The following is a 25539-nucleotide window of genomic DNA, read 5'->3' on the forward strand; positions in this document are numbered from 1 at the left end:
GTGATGCACATTTCCTTCTTGGCATCTACAGCGAGCAGTCAGGAACTGGCTACAGATCTGTCACGTTCTGTGCATACCCGCTTGTACAATGTAGATTTAGCATTTCATCAGGCATAGCCAATTTCATTACATACCTAGACATAACCTTTCTATAAATGCCAAAATAAAATTTCAAAGGTTCTTCGGAAGTTAAATAATCTTCAACACACTACTCTCCTCGCCACCGCCCCCTCCCGCTGCCGCCACAAGGTATCAATACTTGTTATAAATGCTTATCTAAGCATAGTCATTCTTAATGGCTGCTTGACTTGGTATACTCAAAAATTCAAATGAAGATTGGAATAATCCTCTAGCCAGGGCTTTAAGAAATTTATTTGAAAATATTGTTTCTCTACATTCTATGCTATCAGTTTCTAAGTGAACCTTATATATTAGTGAATAATGAATTAAGATCAAAAGGCATTTCTACATTTCTTAAAAAGGTTAACATTTATTTACACTTCGTTCTATGGTGGACATACTGTATGAATTTCCTTCCTTATTTATGAGGTTGGTATTATTGTTCACACTTTACAAATTTGTACATTTAGGTACAGAGAGGTTAAGCTATTTGCCCAAGGTCACACAGCCAGCGCAGAGTCACAGGGTGACGGTTTGAACTCAATTCTGAATTCAGAGACTGTGTACTTACTCACTGCACCTTCTCTGGCTCCATGAATTGAATGTTATCAAATTCTTAGAACAATGGCATAAACTCTATCTTTTTTAAAGTTCTAAAGTCCCAAAGAAATAGTGGCAAAAATTCCAGTAAAATGACAATTATATGGCATATATCAGCATGCAGATACTTTTAATGTGAATTTTACATAAGAATAATTAAAAAGATATGCTAGGATTATAGGCACAGAGTATAATGAGGTGAGTGTCAAAATTCCTAATTGCTTTTAAAGTTTCATTTTAGATCAAATATGAATGAAAGTCAAAAATTATACCTGAAGTCTTGCCTTTACTTTATACTACTCTTATGTAGAAAATTATTATTCACCTATCAAATTGTATTATTCCCCTTTTCCAAAACACTTTGCCACATTTCTTTTATCAGAATCATCAGTAAATCTGTCACAGTCTTTCTTCTAGACCTTAGGTCACTTAAGGAATTGAATTTTCTGTTATTTTAGAGGTATTTAAAATAATTACTGAGCAAAATGGACTAAAGAGATTTTATTTTAAAGCTGCTATTCAGGAATGGGTCTCTGGCATACATCAGCCCAGGTACACAGTGCATTACTGTAGGTTCATGTGCGCATTTTCACTGCATTTGTCATGAACGCTTGATGAACCTACGCAGAGAACTGTAGCTGGAGGAGAAGCCCAAGATCAGTCTCACCCTACCTCCTAATTACAAAGTTAGGAAAGCAGAGAGGCTAAATGTCTTATGCAGGGGATTAATAGCTACTGTGCTGTACTCATTGTCTTAGAGTAGCCACTAGGCAACACTAGGCTATAGCTCTGTCCCTATAGTCTGCTTTTTTGCCCCTCATTCCTTGAGGAATTTCCTTCTAGAGGCCTCATCGGGACCCCACTACCATATCCAGGCAGGCACAACCACCCCAACTTTGCTTCTCACCCTGCTGTCCCCACTTGAATCTTACTCACCTTCACATACCCAGAGCTTAGCAAATGAAATGTTTCCTTAATAGATAAGATTTCTTTTTTTTTTAAGGTAGCTTATTCAACAACATCAAAAAGTATACGTGAAAGTGTAACAATTCTACTTCTAGGAATTTATATTGTGCCGTAAAGAGTTAACGTGGCAGGCTTGAACTGCTTTCCTTGGAAAGGCCTGTTTGCAAGGTTGGCCTTTGGCTGGTGTGTGGAAACATGGATTTCAGGACAGTTCCCAACATTTCCTAACTGGATAAGAGTGGCTTACTGTGTCTAAACTGTTTGCACAAACAGTGTGACTTATGCTGAACACCTGCTCTCCTTCTGGGAGCCTGGGATTTCAGTACATGTGAGACAGAGAGTGTTTCCAGGACCAGCCCTTAATTAAAACCCTGGGCTCTGAGTCTCCAATAAGCTGCCCAGCTAGACAACGTCACACCTGTTGTTGGAGGAAGTAGGCATGTTCTTTGTGATTCACTGGAAGAAGACTCCTAGAAACTTGTGGCTGGTGTCCTCCAGCTTTGCCCTAGACATCTTTTCCTTTTGATGATTTTGCATTGTACCCATCACTGTAATAAACCTTCTGTAAATACGACTATTTGCTGAGTCCTTCAGTCCTCATCCAGCCTGGGGATGGTCTGGAGGGACCCCTGGTCAATAGCATCTTAGTTATTTTTAAAGAGGTGAAATATAAAACCTGAAAAGTCTTGGGTAACAGTTCAAGCTGTTGCCAATTCTCTTTGATAACTTGGGTATTTAAAAGAAACAGCCCAACAGCTAACCTTTTATTCAGGTTTGTCTTACATAAATGTATATTTTTAAAAAGAGTCACTTACAGCAGGATGAAAAACGTTGATGGCTTGAACGGAAGCCTTCCCTTTTTGCTTATACCCGAATACCAAGTCAATCCACTGACAGATGTTCTGGGACACGTAGTCAGACTCTAGAGCCTGTCGATGAATGAGGATAAAAAGACGAGGATCGTTACGTGCCCAAGGGGGGAGGTTGACGTGATTAACCCGTTCACCGTTCTGACGCACACCAAAATCAAAACCTAAAAAAGAAGATTAATATTAATGCTTATCTCCCCAAAGCATGCCTCATATGGCCCACTGAGCAGGTCTTAAGAGTTCCCCGAAACAGACAGTATGTGCTATAACCAGGGAAAGCAGAGACAAAGAGAATAGTGACATCACTGTTCATCTACTTACTTACCTACTGATAGAACTATGTGGGCTAATGCAATCCTAATTAAATTTGAGATCTTTCAACTTATTTTTTCTACCACTTTATATCATATTGAAAAAACAGAAGAAAATCACTGCCTACTAATTTCAATATTCCACTTATCGAAACTTCAAATGCAGTTAAGTGCTTAAATAGCTAGTCTGTTCAATTATAAACTCAATTAAAATCAAACAAAGGCTTTGTATAAGCATTTCTGAATTATTGGTGGCAACATCATAATAAATTTAAGACTATATTTAGTAAATGTTAGCATCATGTAGCTTAAAAAAATCCAACTAATACGAAATATACGCATTCCTAAATGAACTATTAACTTTACGGTAAGTTTAGAGGTCTGTCTTAACATTATTTCCACTAAGCATTCCTGTGGATAATAAAATTATCCCAACACATTGAATTAGAAAATTCTTCTGTGATCTAAATAAGCTGTTCTCTAATTGTTTCATTAGTTTGCTAGTGTAAACAAGAATCTCAGAAGTGTTTGTTTAAAAAAAAACAACTGTCCTAAAAGAAATGTTGGAGAAATGTTTTTGTGCTACCTTTTATGGACAGAAAATCTGAACACCATAACAGAATAAAGACTAAAAAGGATCTCTTAAAAGCTGATTACACTTCATATAAAATTAAGTTGCTGTCTGCCTCCTAGACCTTGTGAAAACAGAAGGATATTCGGTAATTTTGGAAGTATTTTGAAATAATATGATGTGAAATATAAGCCAAGGGCTTTTGTAAATGAACACAGAGTGAGGGTGGGGGTCATCTCAGAAAGATCAGCTCATCCTACAGACAGCTGCAGAGTGATTTAAGGCAGACTGGCCAAGAATCTACAGACCTCTGTGCGAGCAGCTTCGGGAGAAGCAGCAGGGATTGACCAACTTAACAATACTGAATGAAACTTCTAAGGGCTGAGCTGGGGTGGGGCTGAACAGCAGGGGGTCTGTATAAACTCAAATCATTCTCAACTGTCTAATGCTCTGGGGACACCTCACAGGTGGGCACTCTTCCCACACAGCGGATGACTGGAGGTACGATGAAAGGCTTATTGGAAAGCCGACAGGAAATGACGTGATGTACATGATAGCAAACAATATTTTCCAAAAATAGCTATAACAACCCTTGCTGTGTTGCATGCTTTTCCAGAATCTTGCTACTCCCCTCACCAAGTAGCAAAGTCTATGCTCTTTCCTTTTGAATGTGGGCAGGCACGGCTGAACAGAATGCAGCAGGAGTGCCACTCTGTGACCTCCAAGGTGAGGTTTGTAGAGGCCATGCAGCTTCTGCTCGTCTCTCTCAGGACACTCGCCTTTGGAACCCCGAGTTGCCAACGAGAAGGTCCAAGGCCGCCATGCTGTGAGGAAGCTCAAACTAGTCCACATGGAGAGACCACATGGAAAACCACAGAACCTACATAAAAACAGATGCCTGCCAGCCCCCAGCTGCTCTGATCCCCTGGCTGGTCCAGCTCCAGCTAATCTGAAGGCAGACCCTGAGCCCACACCACTAAAGGCACCGGGCTGAGCTGCTCCTGAATTTCTGACCTGCAAAACCTGTAATGACAATAAATTTATTGTTTTGAGGCACAAAGTGTTGGAGGTATTTGTTATGCAGCCAGAGATCATGGAAACATACATATAAGAAACCAGGGACAGAGAAAACAAGCGTAGATTGAAATGAGTCCCAAGCCGAAGCTACAGGTACTCCGAACTGCGGGTGCTGACAACTCACTGAGGCATTTCTCATCTGGGCAAGACTATGAACCGTGCTCCAGGTGACTAGTCACATGGGTTCCTAAACAGCTCCAGAGAGGCCCGTTAGCATAGAATAAAATTCTAAAGCAATTTTCCCAACACTAACTTCTCTAAAGATATAATTATCAATTTCATATATTCCTTTTTTTTCTTTTAAAGATTTTATTTATTTATTTGAAAGAGAGAGAGTAAGAGAAGGAGCAGGGGGAGAGGGAGAAGCAGACTCCCCGAGAAGTAGGGAGCCCAACATGGGGCTTGATCGCTGGACTCCAGGATCATGACCTGAGCCGAAGACAGACACTCAACCAACTGAGCCACCCAGGTGCCCCCAATTTCATATATTCCTAAAGGTCACATAAAAATATGAAATTAGGTAATGTAGGAAAATGACCCACAAACGTCCCTCAAAGAGCTACCTGACCTTCTACGTAAAAAATAGGTAAGGTTGGCTGAGACTGTTGGTCGTTGGCATCATAGAAGATTTTGATTTTATCCTCTACTATCCCTTTTTGGTATTAGAAGATTCTGGCTAGGGTGTTTTACTTCTAAGTTGGTCACTCCTCATAAAGTCACTGAGATTTTGGTTAACTTACATTGTGCTTTTAATAAATTCATAACTTTTATAATAAGCTTATGATAACCTTTACAATCAGAAAAAGGAAGTATTTCTGTAACAAAACTAAAATACATGTTTACAAATACCTTTAAGAGTTAAAAGTTACCAATTATATTTAGTCCTATAAAATAGTTAATCTTCACGTTCACTTGGAAATAAAATGATATACATAAATAAAGGTATTTCTCTTATTGGGAGACTCAAATTATAGAACTTTAAAAAGCTGTTCTTTTTTTTAGAAAAGTATAAAATAAGTACAGAATTATAAATTAGAACTGATTTACTGCTATACCTTCACGGTTGACTAAGAACTCAGGAAGATAAAAAAACTCTGGGATAAGTTCTTTGACATCAGTCATGGATTCAAAAGATGAGAGGCGCCAAGTTGTATTTGTAGAATGAAAAGTTCTGTCTGGAATGTCAAAACTTTGATCTATAAAGAAAGACAAACAATGCAATTAAGACACAAAGACCTTATTCTATTTGAAGTTTGTTATAATTAATTTACTTTTGCTACTTTGAAAAGGTTAAAGTGATGTTCATTTTGTTTTTCAGTTTAAAAGAGGTTATTCATGTTCTTGAAAATAAATATTTCTATACAAATTTGAGACCATATTATAGTATTTTTAGTCCGTATTACGATTTCCTAGTACATGTAACTGGATGAATTTATATCATTTACTTGTTTAATTGATTGCTATCTGTCTACCCAAGCAGAATTAAAGTCCCATAACAGCAGGGACCTGAGGTATCACCTACAACGAGCACATACTAGGTACTTGATAATGACTCAGTTATTGCATGAATGAATAAATGAAGAAGGAAAATTAAAGTTCAACTACATAAAACAGTTTTTTTCCCTATCAGAAAGCAAAATTATTCTTTCACCTTTAATAATTAAGACTATTTTTTTCTTTTTTTGCGGGGGGAGCATTGCTTTTAAGAGATAACTGAGCTAAAGAATGAAGTACAATTTCCTATAAATAAAAAAACTAAACACAGTCCCTTATCTGTTAAGTTTTTCTGCTGTAGACTAATAATTAAGAACTGAGTTTTGACCTCTTTCTTGTCAACAGTTAGCAGACTCTAGCCATAGGGCAAGCCTAGAACATGAAATGATATCCAAAGGCCAGCCCCTGAGAACACCAGCTGTGTAGATGCTTCATAGGAACCACGCTGTACCATTTAAAACTCCTTTGAAGTTGCTGAAATTCTGAACTTAGCTTTTCATTTACAGACTGTCACAGACTAATCTCAGCATCAAGCAAGGCACAATTTTAAAAAGATATGCCAAATTTCTTCCCCAAGTCCTTGCTTCCCTGTCTAGAAACATTTTCTATTACTTTCATTATCTTCTCATCTATTCTGTTGAGTCAGTTAGCTCAGGAGAAAAAGTAACCAATCTAAATGGTATCTAGAAAAAGCAATTCTGTAAGGCTATGGTGGAGTCACAGTATCTAGAAGAGAGACTACGGAACTGTGGCACGAAAGAAGCACACTGAGGGTCCTGTTCAGATTGTCAAATTCTTCGTTGTTTCTTAACTTTAAAAAAAAAAGTACTACTACAAATTCCTATAATCTAGAACGTACATGTACTAAACTAGTTCTGAAGCTAGCACTTCTGTCCCCAGGTGATATTTAGCATTGTCTAGAGATATTTTTGGTTCTCACAACTGAACAGGTGGGGGAATGCCACCGGCATCAAGCCAGGGATGCTGCAAAATAGCCTATAATGCAGGGGACAGTCCCCACAACGAAGAATTATGTACCTCAAAATGACTACAGGGCCAAGGCGAGAAGCCCTGGACTAGGCCTGGAGTCTAGAAATAAATTCAAAAGCCTACATAAATCTTTTCCACCTAATCAGATGAAATTGATGGGGACTGCAGTAGTCTCTGGGTTCTTTTTTTAAATCATTCTTAGATACACAATGAAAAAAACTTAGCATAATAGCAATATATATTAAAAAATTAAGAAATTTTTGTTGATTGGGAGTTTTATGTTAATACATTCTTGGGCTACATGAAAAAAATGGAGGGCGGGAAGAGTTCTGTTACACACTGCAGCGGTCCCAAACCACTGAAATACTCTTTTTTATTCTGAGTGCCACTTTTTAATAAGGGCATTTGCAAACCAGAACATGTCCAGAAGGATAATCAGAATAATGACAGATTTGGAAACCAGAGCAAACAAGGACGGCTTACACATTAGTTTTTAAAACACTTTAGTAAGTACAGAAAGTCTTATTTATTTTTTATATTTCTAGCAGCAGCTGGGATAAGACCCTGCATATAGGAAGCTCTCAACCTGATGTCAAATTAACTAAGGATAATAAGCTTGGGGATAGATACGACTGAAAGGGAGAAAGGGGACAGGGCAATAGTCTTCAAATATTTGAACAGCTGTCATGTGGAACATTTGTTCTGTGTACTTATACAGGGACAAATAGAAGAAAGCACCTTCTACAGAACAAGTAGGGACAATAGAAAATTCATTCCTCCAAGAGGTGGCATGTGAGTAAAAATATATAAAGAAGTTCAGAAGGGTTGAGTAAATGAATGGATAATGATCCCACAAAGGATTCTGGGTGCCACCAGGAGCAACTACAGAGTTCATATCACAGCCCTCAGAAATCGATAGGAGAGTATGTCCCTATTTGCACACAAGTCAGTAAATTCACCTCTAAGCAATCTTCTGGCCTGCAGCCTGCCACTTAAAACACTGAGGTAGAAGATTATTCTTATTCTTATTCTTATTCTTATTCTTATTCTTTCTTTCTTTCTTTCTTTCTTTCTTTTTTTTTTTTTTAGAGAGAGGGAGAGAGCCTGAGCAGGGAGGAGGGGCAGAGGAAGAGAGAGAATCTTTATTTTTTTTTAAATTTTTATTTTTTTATTTTGTTATATTAGTCACCATACAGTACATCCCCAGTTTTTGATGCAATGTTCCATGATTCATTATCTGGGAGAGAGAGAATCTTAAGAAGGCTCCACATTGAGGCCTTGATCTCACGACGCTGAGATCATGACCTGAGCCAAAATCAAGAGTTGGACCCTCAACTCTCTGAGCCACCTGGGTGCCCGTGAGGTAGAAGTTTATTAACTAGAAAGTTACTATGGTGAAGGTGGCAGTGTGACTTGCCTATTAGCTAGTTACTTATAATAAATAACAGTAAGATATCTTCCCTATCCAAAGATAACTTATGTGATCTGAAATAACTATTAAATTGAACACCTTTAAAAAGTGAATTGCATACATTTGATAAGGATAAATTTAATGGTATGTGAATTACATCCTAATTTTTAAAGAGTGAATTACATTTTTATAAACTTAGACATGTCTAATTTGCAGCTAAAATTTGACATATTAGCAAGATAATTTGGTTTACTACAGATGTTTTGAAGAGAATTTTATTGAAGAAATAAACAGAACTCTTTTTCCTGTGGTTTGGTTAGTCTCTACAGTCTCAGAAAGTATGTCGAGCTGTTTTTTTTTTCCCCTAATGACTCAATAAGATATTTTAGGTAGTTACAAGCTAATTCTTACCTTGATAGGCTAAAAACATTTTTGTGAACGGAGGCATCCTGACCAGGAAGTGAAGCACGGTGCCACTGTTAGAATAGTGGGAGCCGTAGTGGTAGGGCTGCACGGGAGGCATGGGGTCATCTTCCCTAGCTCCTTTGCGGTACTCCTCCTCCAAGTACTGAAGGAAACAGGAAATCAGACGGTATTCATGAGAGAGTGCTCCAGGCAAAGCTGGAAGAGCCTCACTAGTTTTCTTCCCATCTTCTCTACTACTCCTCCTTTTTAAAAATTATTTTTAAATTTAATTTTATTATTATTTTTAAGATTTTATTTATTTATTTGACAGAGAGAGAGAGCAGAAGCAGGGGGAGCAGGAGAGGGAGAAGCAGGTGCCCCGCTGAGCAGGAAGCCCGACTTGGGGCTCCATCCCAGGACCCTGGGACCATGACCTGAGCTGAAGGCAGACACTGAACTGACTGGGCCATCCAGGTGCCCCTTATTTTTATTTTTTTATTTTGAATGAGAGAGAGAGATAGAGGGAGGGAGACAGAGAGAGCGCACAAGCCGAGGAGGGGGGAAGGGCAGAGAGAAAGAGAGAATCCCAAGCAGGCTCCACACTCAGCATAGAGCCCAACACAGGGCTCCATCTCACAACCCTGAGATCATGACCCAAGCTGAAATCAAGAGTTGGACGCTCCAGACTGAACCACCCAGGTGCCCCTCTACTATGCCTTTGATACTTTTCCATGGCTTGCCCTCCCACCTGTGTCTGGACCTCAGCCACCTGGAGCGTCTCCTCCTTGGTGCCCTGCTGAGGCCAAGGCACTTGAGAAGCTTGTCATAGTCTGCACCTTTACTCTCTCATTCCATCATAGGAAACTCACCGGCCTCCCAGAGCTCTGGCTCCCAACATGGCCTATAATGTTTAAGTTGATCAAGTACTCAATAAATGAGAGCTGCTATTGTCACTAGAGACTTCTGCACTTCAAGATACAATGCTATGTTCTTTAGAGAAACTCTGTAGCAGTGGAAAAGCAATAGCAATGGAAAAACTGTACTGCGTTATTGAAGTTCTTAGGTATTAATGTAACATTTTATGGCTATTTTGCAATGTAGTTATGCTGAGATAAAAACGAATAGAGTGATTTTTCACAACTCCTCTCTTCCCATCATGAAGTAGGAAGCTCAACCAAATATTTAATAGATGTCACTCATCTCCCAAAGCTTCTGTCTGGCTCTGATAACAAAGTCAGGTGATACTGAATTTCTGGAGTCACTTCTCCTTGATTCCATAGCACTGCCCTATTTTCAACCACAGAAGAATCAGGGAGTGACAGTTATAAGACACTTGGAGAGATCTTTCTGGAACTGTGACACAAAACAATGTGAATGCGAGAAAACTGCTTCAGCTCCTCTTACCTTGATACTGCTGTGAAGAATGCAGCATGTGGCTAATGAATTTTTTAAAAAATTTCCAACAGAATTCCATTAATGTTAATTTCTCAGAAATAGATAATTTATACTTTAAAACTTTAAAATCTGGCAAATTTCTCCTAATAAATCAATGCATAATTTGCTGGATATGAGTAATAAGGAATTTTATGCTGCATTATACATAGACTGATATTGTTATATAAATAACACTAGGGGATACAAATAGCAGGTCCCTGAAAATCTGTGTTTTTTTTTAAAGGAATATAGTTATTTATATGTGAATATAACAATGGATTATCAGCTACCAATTTATGCCACAATAAGTGTATTTCTTTTTCCGGGCAAAGTGTTTTCAGAGAATTGCGACAGACAATAATATCTAGAACCATACAGTGATTTCCAATTGTCTGTCATTCAAAGCGCAAGAAAGTAAAAAACTGAAAAATCAATCCTATAAATTTAAAATTAGGTAAAACACAAGTCTATAGAATAAAACTTGAGTTTTCATTTATCAAAATACAAGGAAAAACGAAACCTACCTTGTAGGTGTCCACATAACGATCCTCTTTTTCTTTATATTGCACAGCTATAGGCTTAGAGAGATTTCTGCAAATGAGGACGGAAAAAGATGAAGTATTTTGATCCTGTCAAGATTAAGCTGCCTACATACCTGCGCCGTGTAAGTAAATCTGTGATCGGCAAACACATGGCCCTCAGTTTAGAGCTTACACATGTTGCTTTGCAACTTACAGCCATCATTCAAGATTATGACTGAATCAACTGACATAAGGTAGAATTTTCCTAAACAGAGCCATACCAATCTCAGGAAGTCCTGACTTATGAGTAACCTGGACAAGAAGAGCTGCTGCCGCTCCTCCTCTCCCCGCTTCCTCTACTTCCTCCAGAATCATAACTGATGCTGCCCAAGGCAGCTGATTTCTGCCAAGCCCTGAAGTTCCTGTTTCCATTTTCCAGACCTACAGCCGTCAGGCAGTGAAGACTGAAGGGTGATTTGGATGGGAAATATGATCACGAGGCAATATTATATAATTATTAGACTAGTTACTGAAAATTAAAGCAAAGACACTTAAAAAAAATTTTTTTTAAATTTTAAGTAGGCTCCACGCCCAATGTGGGCTTGAACTCATGACCCTTAGAGTAAGAGTCACATGCTCTACCGACTGAGCCAGCCAGGTGCCCCAAAATGACACACGTTTAAATGACCAAGTGGAGACTTGGAGTGTGAGTACTGAAATAAATGTTTTGTTGTCTAATTTATAGTGACCTCCGGAAGTGACCTCCTTGTTCACAGAGTAGAGAATGTTTGCATGCGTGTGGATGTGTCTGTGCTGGTGTTCACGCTGTAGCAGGGAGGCTAGAGAACGCTAGGATGAATCCTCACTTTTCCAAGCTACAGAGCCAAGTAGTGTCCCTGTGCGGCACTTGAAAGAGCAAGAGGAAAAGATCCAAGAAGGAAGAGCAGCCTCCCTGGCTGAGGACCCATCTGGGCTGGCACTGGGGTGTGGCCATCTGGAGTTTCAACATCTGGCTCAGTAACTAGATCAACCTCAAGATTTGTCCAAATTTCAGTGGGTCAAACCAGGTCTGCTGAGCCAGATATTAATATACTTACCTTCCAGGGATATTGAAATTAGTGATAGTAAACACTAATTTTGTTTTTGAGACCTTTCTAATCCTGAAAAATTTGTTAGAAAGTAAAAACAGTTTTATAGAATAGATACAAATTCACATGTCAAAATAGGAGAAATCATGCGTTTTTTTCTAAACAAGCGTAAATAGGTTTTTTTGAACATCAGTAATACTTATTGTTGTGGTTGAAAAGTCAGAAATTACTGATGAGCAAGAGAGAATAACCCCCAAATCAGCTATAACACTATTACTCACAGGTAAAACATTTTGGTATATACCTTTCCAGTTGATTTTCTGGTTATCTGTATATGTATATTCATGTTTAACATAAAAATAACAGCTTTCCCCACCTATACTATATATTTCCAAAATACCATTTTTAATAGCTGCAATGTAAAGCAGTTTACTCAAACCTAGTGTTGGGCATTGAAGTTGTTTCTAAATTTTAGCTACTTAAAAAAAATGATGTAAGGACTATCCATCCATATGGCCAAATCTTTGCATGCAGTGCCAGGCACCATTATCAGCAATGAACCAGACAGAGTTCTTGCCCTCATGAAACTTACTTCTAGTGGGAACCTGTCTGGTAAAGTACATATTCTTAAGTATTCCTAAAAAAAAAGTCCCAGAAGTTAAGTTGCTAAAACAGAGTATGTGCATTTGAAGAATTCTTTGGCTATATATTGTCATACTGCCTTCCAGAAAGATTGGATCTATTTATACTAGTAGTGTAGAAATGTCTAACTGTCCATCAGCAGTGTATAAAAATGTCTGGAAGATAAATAACATGCCACTTGCTGTTTTTTAAATTGACATATTAAACTCTATCTGATTTCTTGAAAACTGTCTTAAGCTGGGCCTGCTTTTTAGTAGTTATAATTAAAATATTCTTAAAAATATATATTCTAATATACCAAGTAGAATATTTGAAGTCAAATTTTCTTTAAATTACATGAGAGAACTTTTTTTTTAAATTAAATAACCAGAATATTTCCTCACCAACTAGGGCTATGTGGTTACTCTAAAATGCAATTCATTCAAAAAAGGCAGGATAAATGCTTAATTCTTTTGCTTTAATTGCCAAATTTCAAAAGTAAGGAATTGGGGCCCCAGTTATATCCAATGGCGACCAGTAAGTTTGTTTTTGGGGCCTTTAAAAAGTATCATTATTAATTTGAGTGTTTTTTTAAATTTAAATGTGTTTTAATCAAGAGTAGTCATTATTCTTCCTGATACTCAGATTGTCCTATCTTTGGCAGTGAGAACCACTTTAAGTTGGCTCCTGAGTCCTTTATATTTTTTTTTGATTGTGGTAAAAAACACACAATACAAGATTTATAATCATAACAATCCTCAAGTATACAGTTCAATAGTGTTGAATATTTACATTGTTGTATAACAGATGTCTAGAACTTTTTCATCTTGTAAATTCTACCCCCACAGAACAACTCTTCATCTCCCCCTACCCTGTCCATCCCCATCCCCCAGCAACCACCACTCCACTCTCTGCCAATGAGTATAACAATAAGTGGAATGTCACAATATTTGTCTTTTTTGTGGCTGGCTTATTTCACTTAGCACAGTGTCCCCAAGGTTCATCTGTGTTATAGCATATGACAGGACTTCCCTCCTTTTCAAGGCTGAATGATATTCCATTGTATGTATGTACCATAAATTCCCTATCCATCCATCCACAGATAGACATGGGCTGCCTCCCCGACTTGGCTGTCGTGAATAATGTTGCAATAAACACAGGTATGCAAATATGGCCCCCACGTCCTTCTGACAAGACTATTAGTTTCCTTGATTTCTGAAACAACAAATATTCAGGCTCATCTTGTATGTTTTCTTCTAAAAAATTTTAGAAGAAATGACAGAATAGGAAATCACCATTTTGTGATCCCTAGTGAAATAAATAACTGACTTAAGAGATAACCATCAATAACAGAAACAAGTTCAATAGAAGCCTGATAACCATGTATCAATCTGAGCATCATTAGAGTGGGATATCATATGTTTCCTGGGATGGGCAATATGAAGTTCACACCACCACCTATAAAGGATTCTTGCCAAAAAAAGTTGAACCTCAATCTAAGCAAACCTTTAGAACTAATTTCCAGTCTCTAGAAAATACAGAGGCTAAAGGAAGAAGGTAAATACTAACATGGGAATGGGGGCTATCCTACAAAATAAATGACCTGTTTTTCTTCAACAAGTCAATGTTAGGAAAAAAGAAAGAGGAAAACACATACCAAAAAACAAAGGCTTATTCTAGATGTATTTCTTTAGAGACATAGCAACCAAAGGTGATATTGGGCCTGATATAAGCCAATCAACTATAAAAAGACATTTTTCATGTAAGTGGGGAACACTGGAAAATGGACTGGGTATTAGATGATACCATGAAATTATTGTTAATTTTCTTAGATATGATAATGGCACTGCAACATAACACGTAAGAAAGTGTCCTACACTTTCTTAAGAGATGTGTGCTGAAGAACACAGGAATAATATAACAAGATGTCTGTGATTTGTCCTAAAAAAGAAAAAAGAGATGATACAAGTTTGGCAAAAATCTTCATTGTCGAGTTGAAGTTGTGGACAGATGGGGTTTGCTGTATATTCCTTCTATATTGGTGCATGGTTGAAAATTCTCATGATAGGTTTTTAATGAAATAAAGACAGCATATGGACAAAGCTAACAGGTGATAATGTTTTTAGTTACCTGTAGACTGATGGATCACTGAGGTCAAGGGTCTCGCTAACATAGTCAGCAAGTATGAACGGGAACACTGGATACTGCATGAGATCATTGAAGGATCGGCCGGCATGTTTGTTTAAATGAGTCAAATATTCAAAGTTTGTAATTTGTCCAGTATACCATAAATTTGTCAGAGCATTGATGTTGCCATATTCCAGGAGATTAGGGAGGTTATTTGTTAGTATACTGTGGTACACGTCATCACGAACCTGCAAGGGAAGGAGGAAAAAAAAAAACAAAGAGATTTTCTTTTAGGCTATGGATACTTTTCTCCAAAGTCTCCATATTTTAGGTATGTTACTAATCTCAAGATGCCCAAGAAAATACTTGTTGCCCAACTAACATCAACTGATGGAGAACTGAGATTCAACTCTGGGTCTTCCTCAAAGGCTGGACTCTTAACCATTATGTTTTGCTACTGGAGAAATCAGTTAATAAGAAGGTAAGAAAAAGTTTGTATAGAAAAATTACTTACATATAGATCCTGAAAAAAATCAATAAAGGATAAAGAACAATCTTCATCTAAATAAATACAACATGGTATCGTAGAAAGAGCATGGTCTTCTTAATTAGACAGAAGTTTTGTGTTTTGTTTTTTGTTTTTAAGAAAGAGAAGACAATCACTGGTGTCAAATGCTGTTGACAGGTCAAGGAAAATGAGGACCGAGAAATTTGACCATTGGGTTTAGACATGGAGGTCACTAATAACCCCAACCAGAGAAGCTCTAGGTGAAGTAGTGAGAAGAAAACAAGTCAGGAGCATTTCAAAAGAGAACTAGAGGCAGCAAGCACACAACACTTTTTCCAAAAGGGTTTCTATAAAGGACAGCAGACAAACTGCAGTGGAAGGGATATGGGGGTTAAGAAAGGATTTGTAAAAAATGGAATCTACTCTCAAGTTTAAATTACTCTTTTCAGGTTGGTTATGCATTCACTTACTTTTTACAGATACAGTCATTTTAGAGAATCTGAATTTAATACAGTTTCAAAAGACAAAAATCATTCTAATATAGCCAAGGGTTCACTTTAATTAAGGCTAAGAAATAAAGCAATTTTTATTTGATGTCAGAAACAGTGACTCAAAGTTTAAGTAAGTTAAACCTTGATAAAATCAGTATGAGTATAGTTTCACTGCTCCCATGATAATTTCAAAAAATATCTATCAATAAAGCCCAATTTACCTTGGTGTTATCAAATGCTAACAGGAGTGTTCTACCATTTGTTAAAAAGATTTCTACAGCATTGTCTCTCAACTGCCACCAACGCTTATGGACTTCTTTAATTTCTTCATATGTCCAGGAGAAGGATGCTGGTTCCAATTCACCCTGAAGGCTCTAAGACAAAAGAAATAAATGAAAGTGTTTGCTTTACAGGAAATATAAATAATCATTTTAATCTTAGATTTTTATAAATATCAAAATGAAATACAATGTCTTCCCTTTGTGGCAATATGTCAGATAAGATTCCTGACCTGCCCAACCCCTCACGACAAAACACTTCAAAATGCTGGATGAAATTTAAGGAATTACAAAATACAGACTTTATTTGTATTTTTTAATAGACTTTATTTTTTAGAGTAGTTTTAGGTCTGCAGAAACCTGAGCAGATAGTGTAAAGAGTTCCCATGTATTCCCTCCCTGCACTCACAATTTCCCTATGATTATTGTCTTCCATTAGTGTGAGTGATGCAGTGCCTTTGTAATAATTGTTGAGCCAATACTGAAAACATTATTCTTAATTAAAGGCCATAGTTTACATTAGGGTTCACTCCTGGTGTTACACAGTGCTGTGGGTTTTGACTAATGTTTCCTGAAATGTGTCCACCATTACAGTATCATACAGAATTCCCTTGTGCTCCACCTCCTCATCTCCTCCCGCCCCTCGAACCCCTGATCTTTTTACTATCTCCATAGTTTTCCCTTCCTAGAATGTCATATGGTTAGAATTATACAATTTGTAGCCTTTCCAGACAGACTTAATTTTAAAGCACAGCTTGCAAGAAATTAAGGGAAATGAAACCCCAGGAGCCAAAAATAACAAGAAATGTGAAAAGCTGCAGTGAGGTGGAGGTGACACTTTGGCAGCAGGCGCACACCGGGTTCAGAGACTAAGAGACTTAGCTTAACATCCACTTGAAGAAAGAAGATGAAGCACTGGGTTCTCTGGATCAGAGTATGGAAATGAAATTACTTCAGAAATCTACAACCCATTAAGGGACATTTTCTCGATCATAGAAAACACATATGCCCACCAACAGAGGAAGAAGCAGGAGCTTGTCTCTCTTGGACTGGGGTCTGGGTGGAGAATGGAAAACAATCCTCTCCCTGAGAACTCACAACTGGGGGCCTGCTCTCACATGGATCTGGGTTAAAATTGACCTATCTGCATGGCCTGGGAGCTCCCCAGCTTTGACACATAGTTCCCATGCCTCTGAATCTTCCAGCAAAGGCAAAGCGGCCTCCTGCAAATTCAATCCCACTGACTGTAAGCTCACAGATCATCATGCACCAGATGGATATGTTCCTCTCCTATGTGGTCAGCAGAAGGAAGGAAGAGATAAAGTGACCACCGGAAGGCTGGCTCTTCCTGACAGCATTGATCCTAGCCTCCCTCAACAAATCCCCACATTCTTTTTTTTTTTTTTTTAAGATTTTATTTGTCAGAGAGAGAGAAAGAGCACACAAGCAGGGCGAGTGGCAGGAGAAGGGAGAAGCAGACTCTTCGCTGAGCAAGGAGCCTATGTGGGACTCCATCCCAGGACCCTAGGATCATGAACCGAACCACTCAGGCATGCCAAATCCCCACATTCTAGAATGAAGGGTTAGAGGCCATAGGTCTTATACTTCTTACCACCAGTGGGCCCTTGCCAAAGTACAAAATCAAGAAAACTTTAAAAAACATATCTAAATCTTTCGTAAACTGCAATTGAATACACAAATTACATTACCCAATGCTTTTAATAGAAAAATCATGATAAAAGCTTCTACCATGGTTTAAAACTAGTTAGAATTTATCTCATCAAATTAACCTGCATCCCATTTTGGTTTGTTTTCATCAGTTTTCCTTTTGGAAAACTGCATTTACTTACTCTTTTGTGTTGGAACAGGAGCTCAGAGCAAAATTTAGAACGCTATCACAATGACTATCTTATCCCAGGCTCTTCATCCTTCTAAAACCTTATCTGAAATTTTCAAAATTTGACTTGCCCTGTTCTATGTGTGTTACAATATTGTACTGGGTTCCAACTGACTTTTAGAAGTAGGGGTAGGAAATATTGTATTACAAATAAAATTAAACATTTTAATGAAAATGTAATATTTTCATATAAAAAAACAAATTCCTTCTTGTTGAGCATCAACTTTCATTCATTGCTTCAACTCAGCAGATATTAATTAAGCTTCTATAAGCCAGGTGCTCTGCATGAAATACATCTGTGTAAGATGGAAAGTGTATATACATTTAAAATGCAAGACATCAAATGTCACATACAAAGTAGGAATAAATGCTAAAGAGTGGAGGAAAAAAGGACCTTTCACTCTATTAAAAAAACAAGAGTATTTTAAGGAGACTTTTAAACGGGAAAAATGGAGGAGGGTCGGACAAAGATGGCGGAGGAGTAGGGGACCTTTTTTCAGCTGGTCCCCTGAATCGAGCTGGATATCTATCAGATCATCCTGAACACCCACAAAATCAGCCTGAGATGTAGGAAGATACATCTGGATCTCTACAAACGAACATCTCCAGCACTGAATTGAGGTACAAAGCGGGGAGCTATGAATCTGCGCACAGATATCGGAAGATAAATGGAAGGGGGAAGGAGCCGCTGTGCTCGGGCGCCGGGAAGCAGTAGGCACCTGCACTGGGGAGCTGGCACCTCCGAGAGAGCAGACTGAGACCGTGAGCCTGGGAATGCGCGCGACCAGACTGAAAACGGGAGCTCTGGAGCGCTCACAGGAATCGGGGTGGCTGGCAGTATTAGAAGCACAAAGGAAAGAGATGTCCCGGCCCTGGAAGCGAGGGCTGGGAGAGTGGCTGTGGGGCACAACCCGGGATGCTGCAGGGTTTTTAGCAGCACCGACAGAAACAGAGTTAAAGTGGCCAGGAGAGCTCAGTGCAGAGAGACTGCGATCTCTCTGTTCTGAGACAGAGGCTAGGATTCAGCCACTGCTGCTCTGACTCTCAGAGGAGCCACAGAAAACCGCCAGGGAAAGCCGCCAGAGAACAAAAGCCTGGAAACACCGGTTCACATTGTGCCCATCCTCATCACCCTTCGCAGGGGCCGGGGCAACTCTACCAAACAGGGTTGCCTGAATATCAGCGTGGCAGGCCCCCCCGCCAGAAGGCAGGCTAAAAATCAAGAAGCCCACATCCCTAAGGTCCCTATAAAACAAGTGCACATTGCTTGGGTCCTGCTCAATAATTTAGGCTCTGCACATCCCCGAAACCACTCCTCATCAGAATGATGAGGAAGAGAAATCCTCCCCAACAAAGAAAAGATACAGAGTCTGTGTCCTCTGCCACAGATCTAATAGATATGGATATAACCAAATTGTCAGAAATGGAGTTCAGAGCAACAATGGTCAAGATGATCTGTAGGCTTGAAAAAAATATTAACAAAAATATTAACGAGAATATAGAATCCCTAAGGGCGGAAATGAGAGCGAATCTGGCAGAAATTAAAAATGCTATGAATCAAATGCAGTCTAAACTAGATGCTCTGATGGCCAGGGTAAATGAGGCAGAAGAATGAATTAGTGAATTGGAAGATGGGATGATGAAAGAGAAGGAAAAAACGGAAACTTGGCTCAAAAAAATCCAATCTCAAGAATGTAGATTATGGGAGATTACTGACTCCATGAAACATTCCAATGTCAGAATCATCGGCATCCCCGAAGGGTGGAGAAAGAGAGAGGTCTAGAAGAGATATTTGAACAAATCGTAGCTGACAACTTCTCTATCTGGCAAAGGAAACAAGCATTCATGTCCAAGAGGCAGAGAGGACCCCTCCCAAGATCAAGGAGAACAGACCAACACCACGTCAAATAATAGTACAATTCCCAAATCTTAGATCCAAGGAAACAATCTTGAAAGCAGCGAGGGGGAAGAGATTCCTCATATACAGAGGGAGGAACATCAGAATAACGTCAGACCTGTCAACAGAGACCTGGCAAGCCAGAAAGGGCCGGCAAGACATGTTCAGAGCACTATGTGAGAACATGCAGCCAAGGATCCTTTATCCAGCAAGGCGGTCATTCAGAATGGATGAAGACACAAGGAGCTTCCAAGACCGGCAGAAACTGAAAGAATATGTGACCACCAAGCCAGCCCTACGAGAAATACTAAGGGGGAGGTTGTATAAAAGTAAAAAGACCCCAAGAGTGATATAGAACAGAAATTTACAGAGACAATCTACAGAAACAAGGATTTCACAGGCAACATGACAACATTAAAATGATATCTCTCAATAATCACTCTCAATGTGAATGGCCTAAATGTTCCCATAAAATGCCACAGGGTTGCAGATTGGATAAAAAGACATGACCCATCCATTTGCTGTCTACAAGAGACTCGTTTTGAGCCTAAAGATACATCCAGACTGAAAGTGAAGAGATGGAAAACCATTTTTCATGCCAATGGACCTCAAAAGAAAGCTGGGGTAGCAATTCTCATATCAGACAGATTAGATTTTAAACTAAAGACTGTAGTTAGAGATACAGAAGGACACTATATTATTCTTAAAGGATGTATCCAACAAGTGGATATGACAATTATAAATATATATGCCTCCAACAGGGGAGCAGCTAGATACACAAGCCAACTCTTAACCAGAATAAAGAGACATATAGATAATAATACGTTAATAGTAGGGGACCTCAACACTCCACTCTCAGCAATAGACAGATCACCTAAGCAGAAAATCAACAAAGAAACAAGAGCTTTGAATGACATACTGGACCAGATGGACCTCATAGATATATACAGAACACTACACCCCAGAACAACAGAATACTCATTCTTTTCGAATGCACATGGAACTTTCTCCAGAATAGACAATATACTGGGTCACAAAACAGGTCTCAACCGATACCAAAAGACTGAGATTATTCCCTGCATATTCTCAGACCACAGTGCTTTGAAACTGGAACTCAATCACAAGGAAAAATTTGGAAGAAACTCAAACACTTGGAAACTAAGAACCACCCTGTTCCAGAATGATTGGGTAAACCAGGTAATTAAGAAGGAGATTAAACAATTTTTGGAGACCAATGAAAATGAAAACACATCGGTCCAAAACCTATGGGACATTGCAAAGGCAGTCCTAAGGGAAAAATACATAGCCATCCAAGCCTCACTCAAAAGAACAGAAAAATCTAAAATGCAGTTTTTATATTCTCACCTCAAGAAGCTAGAGCTGGAACAGTAGAACAGGCCTAACCCATGCACGAGAAGGTAGTTGATCAAGATTAGAGCAGAGATCAATGAATTAGAAACCAGGAGCACAGTAGAGCAGATCAACAAAACTAGAAGCTGGTTCTTTGAAAGAATAAATAAGATCGATAAGCCACTGGCCAGACTTATTCCAAAGAATAGAGAAAGGACCCAAATTAATAAAATTATGAATGAAAGGGGAGAGATCACGACCAACACCAATGAAATAGGAAGGATCATTAGAAACTTTAATCAACAGCTTTATACCAATAAATTAAACAACCTGGAAGAAATGGATGCCATCCTGGAAACCTATAAACTACCAAGAGTGAAACAGGAAGAAATTGATTATTTAAACAGACCGATTAATTATGAAGAGATTGAAGCAGTGATCAAAAACCTCCCCAAAAACAAGAGTCCAGGGCCTGACGGATTCCCTGGGGAATTCTACCAAACATTCAAAGAAGAAATAATACCTGTTTTCCTAAAGCTGTTTCAAAAAATAGAAACAGAAGGAAAACTACCAAACTCATTCTATGAGGCCAGTATTACCTTGATCCCTAAACCAGGCAAAAACCCCATCAAAAAGGAGAATCACAGACTGATATCCCTGATGAATATGGATGCAAAAATTCTTAACAAGATCCTAGCTAACAGGATCCAATAGTACATTAAAAGGATTATCCATCATGACCAAGTGGGATTCACCCCTGGGATGCAAGGGTGGTTCAACGTTCGCAAATCGATCAGTGTGACAGATCATATCAACAAGAAAAGAGGCAAGAACCATATGATCCTCTCAATTGATGCAGAAAAAGCATTTGACAAAATACAGCATCCTTTCCTGATTAAAACCCTTCAGAGTGTAGGGATAGAGGGTACATTCCTCAATGTCATAAAAACCACCTATGAAAAGCCTACAGCAAATATCATTCTCAATGGGGAAAAGCTGAAAGCCTTTCCCTTAAGATCAGGAACACGACAAGGATGCCCACTCTCCCCATTATTATTCAACATAGTACTAGAAGTCCTTGCAACAGCAATCAGACAACAAAAAGGTATAAAAGGTATCCAAATCGGCAAAGAAGTCAAACTGTCTCTCTTCGCAGATTACATGACACTCTATATGGAAAACCCAAAAGACTCCACCCCCAAATTACTAGAACTTATAGAGCAATTCAGTAATGTGGCAGGATACAAAATCAATGCTCGGAAATCAGTTGCATTTCTATACGCGAACAATGAGACTGAAGAAAGAGAAATTAGGTAATCCATTCCATTTACAGTAGCACCAAAAATCATATGGTATCTCGGAATTAACCTAACCAAAGAGGTAAAGGATCTATATTCTAGAAACTACAAATCACTCTTGAAAGACATTGAAGAAGACACAAAAAGATAAAAAATATTCCATGCTCATGGATCGGAAGAATAAACATAGTTAAAATGTCTATGCTACCCAGAGCAATCTACAGTTTCAATGCCATCCTCATCAAAATACCAATGACATTTTTCAAAAAGCTGGAACAAACAGCTTTTAAATTTGTGTGGAACCAGAAAAAGCCCGGAAACGCCAAGGAATTGTTGAAAAGGAAAAACAAAGCTGGGGGCATCACGTTGCCTGATTTCAAGCTATACTACAAACTGTGATCACAAAGACAGCATGGTACTGGCACAAAAACAGACACAAAGACCAATGGAACAGAATTGAGAATCCAGAAATGGACCCTCGACTTTATGGGCAACTAATCCTTGACAAAGCAGGAAAAAAACATCCAGTGGAAAAAAGACAGTCTCTTCAATAAATGGTGCTGGGAAAATTGGACAGCTACATGCAAAAGAATGAAACTTGACCACTCTCTCACACCATACACAAAAATAAACTCCAAATGGATGAAAGACCTCGATGGGAGACAGGAATCCATCAAAATCCTAGAAGAGAACATAGGCTGCAACCTCTTTGACATCAGCCACAGCAACTTTTTTCATGACACATCTCCAAAGGCAAGAGAAACAAAAGAAAAAATGAACTTGTGGGACTTCATCAAGATAAAAAGCTACTGCACAGCCAAGGAAACAGTCAAAAACACTAAGAGGCAGCCCACGGAATGGGAGAATATATTTGCAAATGAAACTACAGATAAAAGACTCTTATCCAAGATCTACGAAGAACTTCTCAAACTCAATACATGAGAAACAAATAATCAAATCAAAAAATGGGCAGAAGATATGAACACTTTTCCAATGAAGACATACAAATGGCTAACAGACATATGAAAAAATGTTCAAAATCATTAGCCATCAGGGAAATTCAATACAAAACCACACTGAGATACCACCTTACTCCAGTTAGAATGGCAAAAATAGACAAGGCAAGAAACAACAATTGTTGGAGAGGATGTGGAGAAAGGGGATCCCTCTTACAGGACGCAAGTTGGTGTAGCCACTTTGTAAACAGTGTGGAGGTCCCTTAAAAAGTTAAAAATAGAGCTACCCTATGATCCAGCAATTGTACTATTGGGTATTTACCCCAAAGATACAGACGTAGTGAAGAGAAGGGCCATATGCACCCCAATGTTCATAGCAGCATTGTCCACAATAGCTAAATCGTGGAAGGAGCCGAGATGCCCTTCAAGAGATGACTAGTTAAATAAGATGTGGTCCATATATACAATGGAATATTACTCAGCCATCAGAAAGAACGATTACCCAACATTTGCAGCAACATGGATGGGACTGGAGGAGATTGTGCTAAGTGAAATAAGTCAAGCAGAGAAAGACAATTATCATATGGTTTCACTCATTTATGGAACATAAGAAATAGCAGGAAGATCAGTAGGAGAAGGAAGGGAAGAACGAAGGGGGGGTAAACAGAAGGGGGAATGAACCATGAGAGACTCCAGGAAACAAACTGAGGGCTTCAGAGGGGAGAGGGGTGGGGGATTGGGATAGGCCGGTGATGGGTATTAAGGAGGGCACGTATTGCATGGAGCACTTATACGCAAATAATGAATCATCGAACACTACATCAAGAACTAATGATGTACTGTATGGTGACTAACATAACATAATAAAAAATTATTATTAAAAAAAATAAAGGGAGAAAATGGCATCTTTTGGATCCAAAAACGTTGGTTCATATATCAACTATTAAATTCCTTGGTTGCTAAAAGAGACATCCTGAAAAATAATGTAATCGTACTTTTACTAGCTGGGATAAATACTGTGGCAATTGCTAGATAAATCACACAAAATAATGCCTACTCAATTTTGTGGGCTATATTAAATATTTTCATAATTTTTTCATATTATCTGTTTTACAACAAAATTTTATGTTTTAGCTCATTAATTTTTTGAAATCAACTATGTATTCACTATTAAACCACATATAATCTTATTTAGTATATCCTTAGCAATTCCTGGTTTTAGAACTTTTCTGAAACAAAAAGCCTTATTTCTTTTATTACAGGGATCTCAAAACAATATTTTAATGGCATAAAAGCTAATTCAGATGGACAAAAAGTCTTGCAATATAAAAAATGTGAATTAAGAGTCATTTTTGTTATTTTCTGATTAGTATCAGTACTTCCCTTAGAATAAAAATTATGGTAGTAAGGTATGTGAATATCAGGATTACTTAAGTTACTCAATTATACAACATTTTCCTTTCTTTGTGAAGGTAAGTGTACTTGATAGTGAACTGGGAGTGGTAAGGAGGATTTATTTGTTGTTATCGAGGATAGCGATAAAAAAATAAATTAATTAATATAACAGGAGCACTTTTCTTTCATTTTTCATTTTTGTTTTTATTATTTTTATATTTTTTAAAGTTTTTATTTTAATTCCAGTTAGTTAATACATGGTGTTATATAGTTTTAGGTGTACAATATATGATTCAGCACTTCCCTACATCACCAGGTGCTCATCACAAGTGCCCTCCTTCATCCCCAACACCTGTTTAACCCATTCCCCCACCCACCTGCCCTCTGGTGACCATCAGTTTGTTCTCTATAATTAAGAGTCTGTTTCTTGCTTTGTCTCTCTCTCTCTCTCACTTTTTTTCCTCTGCTTGTTCGCCTTAACAGGAGTACTTTCGAATTTGACTCAAAATACTAACTGCTGGGGCGCCTGGGTGGCACAGCGGTTAAGCGTCTGCCTTTGGCTCAGGGCGTGATCCCGGCGTTATGGGATCGAGCCCCACATCAGGCTCCTCCGCTGTGAGCCTGCTTCTTCCTCTCCTACTCCCCCTGCTTGTGTTCCGTCTCTCGCTGGCTGTCTCTATCCTGTCGAATAAATAAATAAAATCTTTAAAAAAAAATACTAACTTCTATGAAATCCAGAGGATTTCATATGTAAGCCAGAGGAGATGGTATGGTCTTCTTTTTAAAAGTATCTTTAAAAGAAAAAGTTTGGAATTAAGACCAATCTATACATAGAGTGACAATACATGAACTCTTGTAGTTCTA

The 25539-nt window shown here is 38.4% G+C and overlaps 1 protein-coding gene across 4 annotated transcripts in view; it reads right to left on the reverse strand.

Moving 5' to 3' along the window:
- The window catches only part of LYST (lysosomal trafficking regulator), a 186874-nt gene that overhangs the window by 27746 nt on the left and 133589 nt on the right, over positions 1–25539 (reverse strand). For all 4 annotated transcript variants that reach the window (XM_048218849.2, XM_048218847.2, XM_057308234.1 and 1 more), the window contains 6 exons: positions 15826–15978; positions 14609–14853; positions 10773–10839; positions 8821–8977; positions 5570–5710; positions 2502–2719 (listed from right to left, as the gene is read on the reverse strand). In XM_048218849.2, the coding sequence (XP_048074806.1) occupies positions 2502–2719; positions 5570–5710; positions 8821–8977; positions 10773–10839; positions 14609–14853; positions 15826–15978 (981 nt within the window). The remainder of the gene's footprint in view (positions 1–2501; positions 2720–5569; positions 5711–8820; positions 8978–10772; positions 10840–14608; positions 14854–15825; positions 15979–25539) is intronic.

Source organism: Ursus arctos, unplaced genomic scaffold (genome assembly GCF_023065955.2).
Source record: "Ursus arctos isolate Adak ecotype North America unplaced genomic scaffold, UrsArc2.0 scaffold_7, whole genome shotgun sequence".
In the NCBI taxonomy this organism is placed as follows: Eukaryota; Metazoa; Chordata; class Mammalia; order Carnivora; family Ursidae; genus Ursus; species Ursus arctos.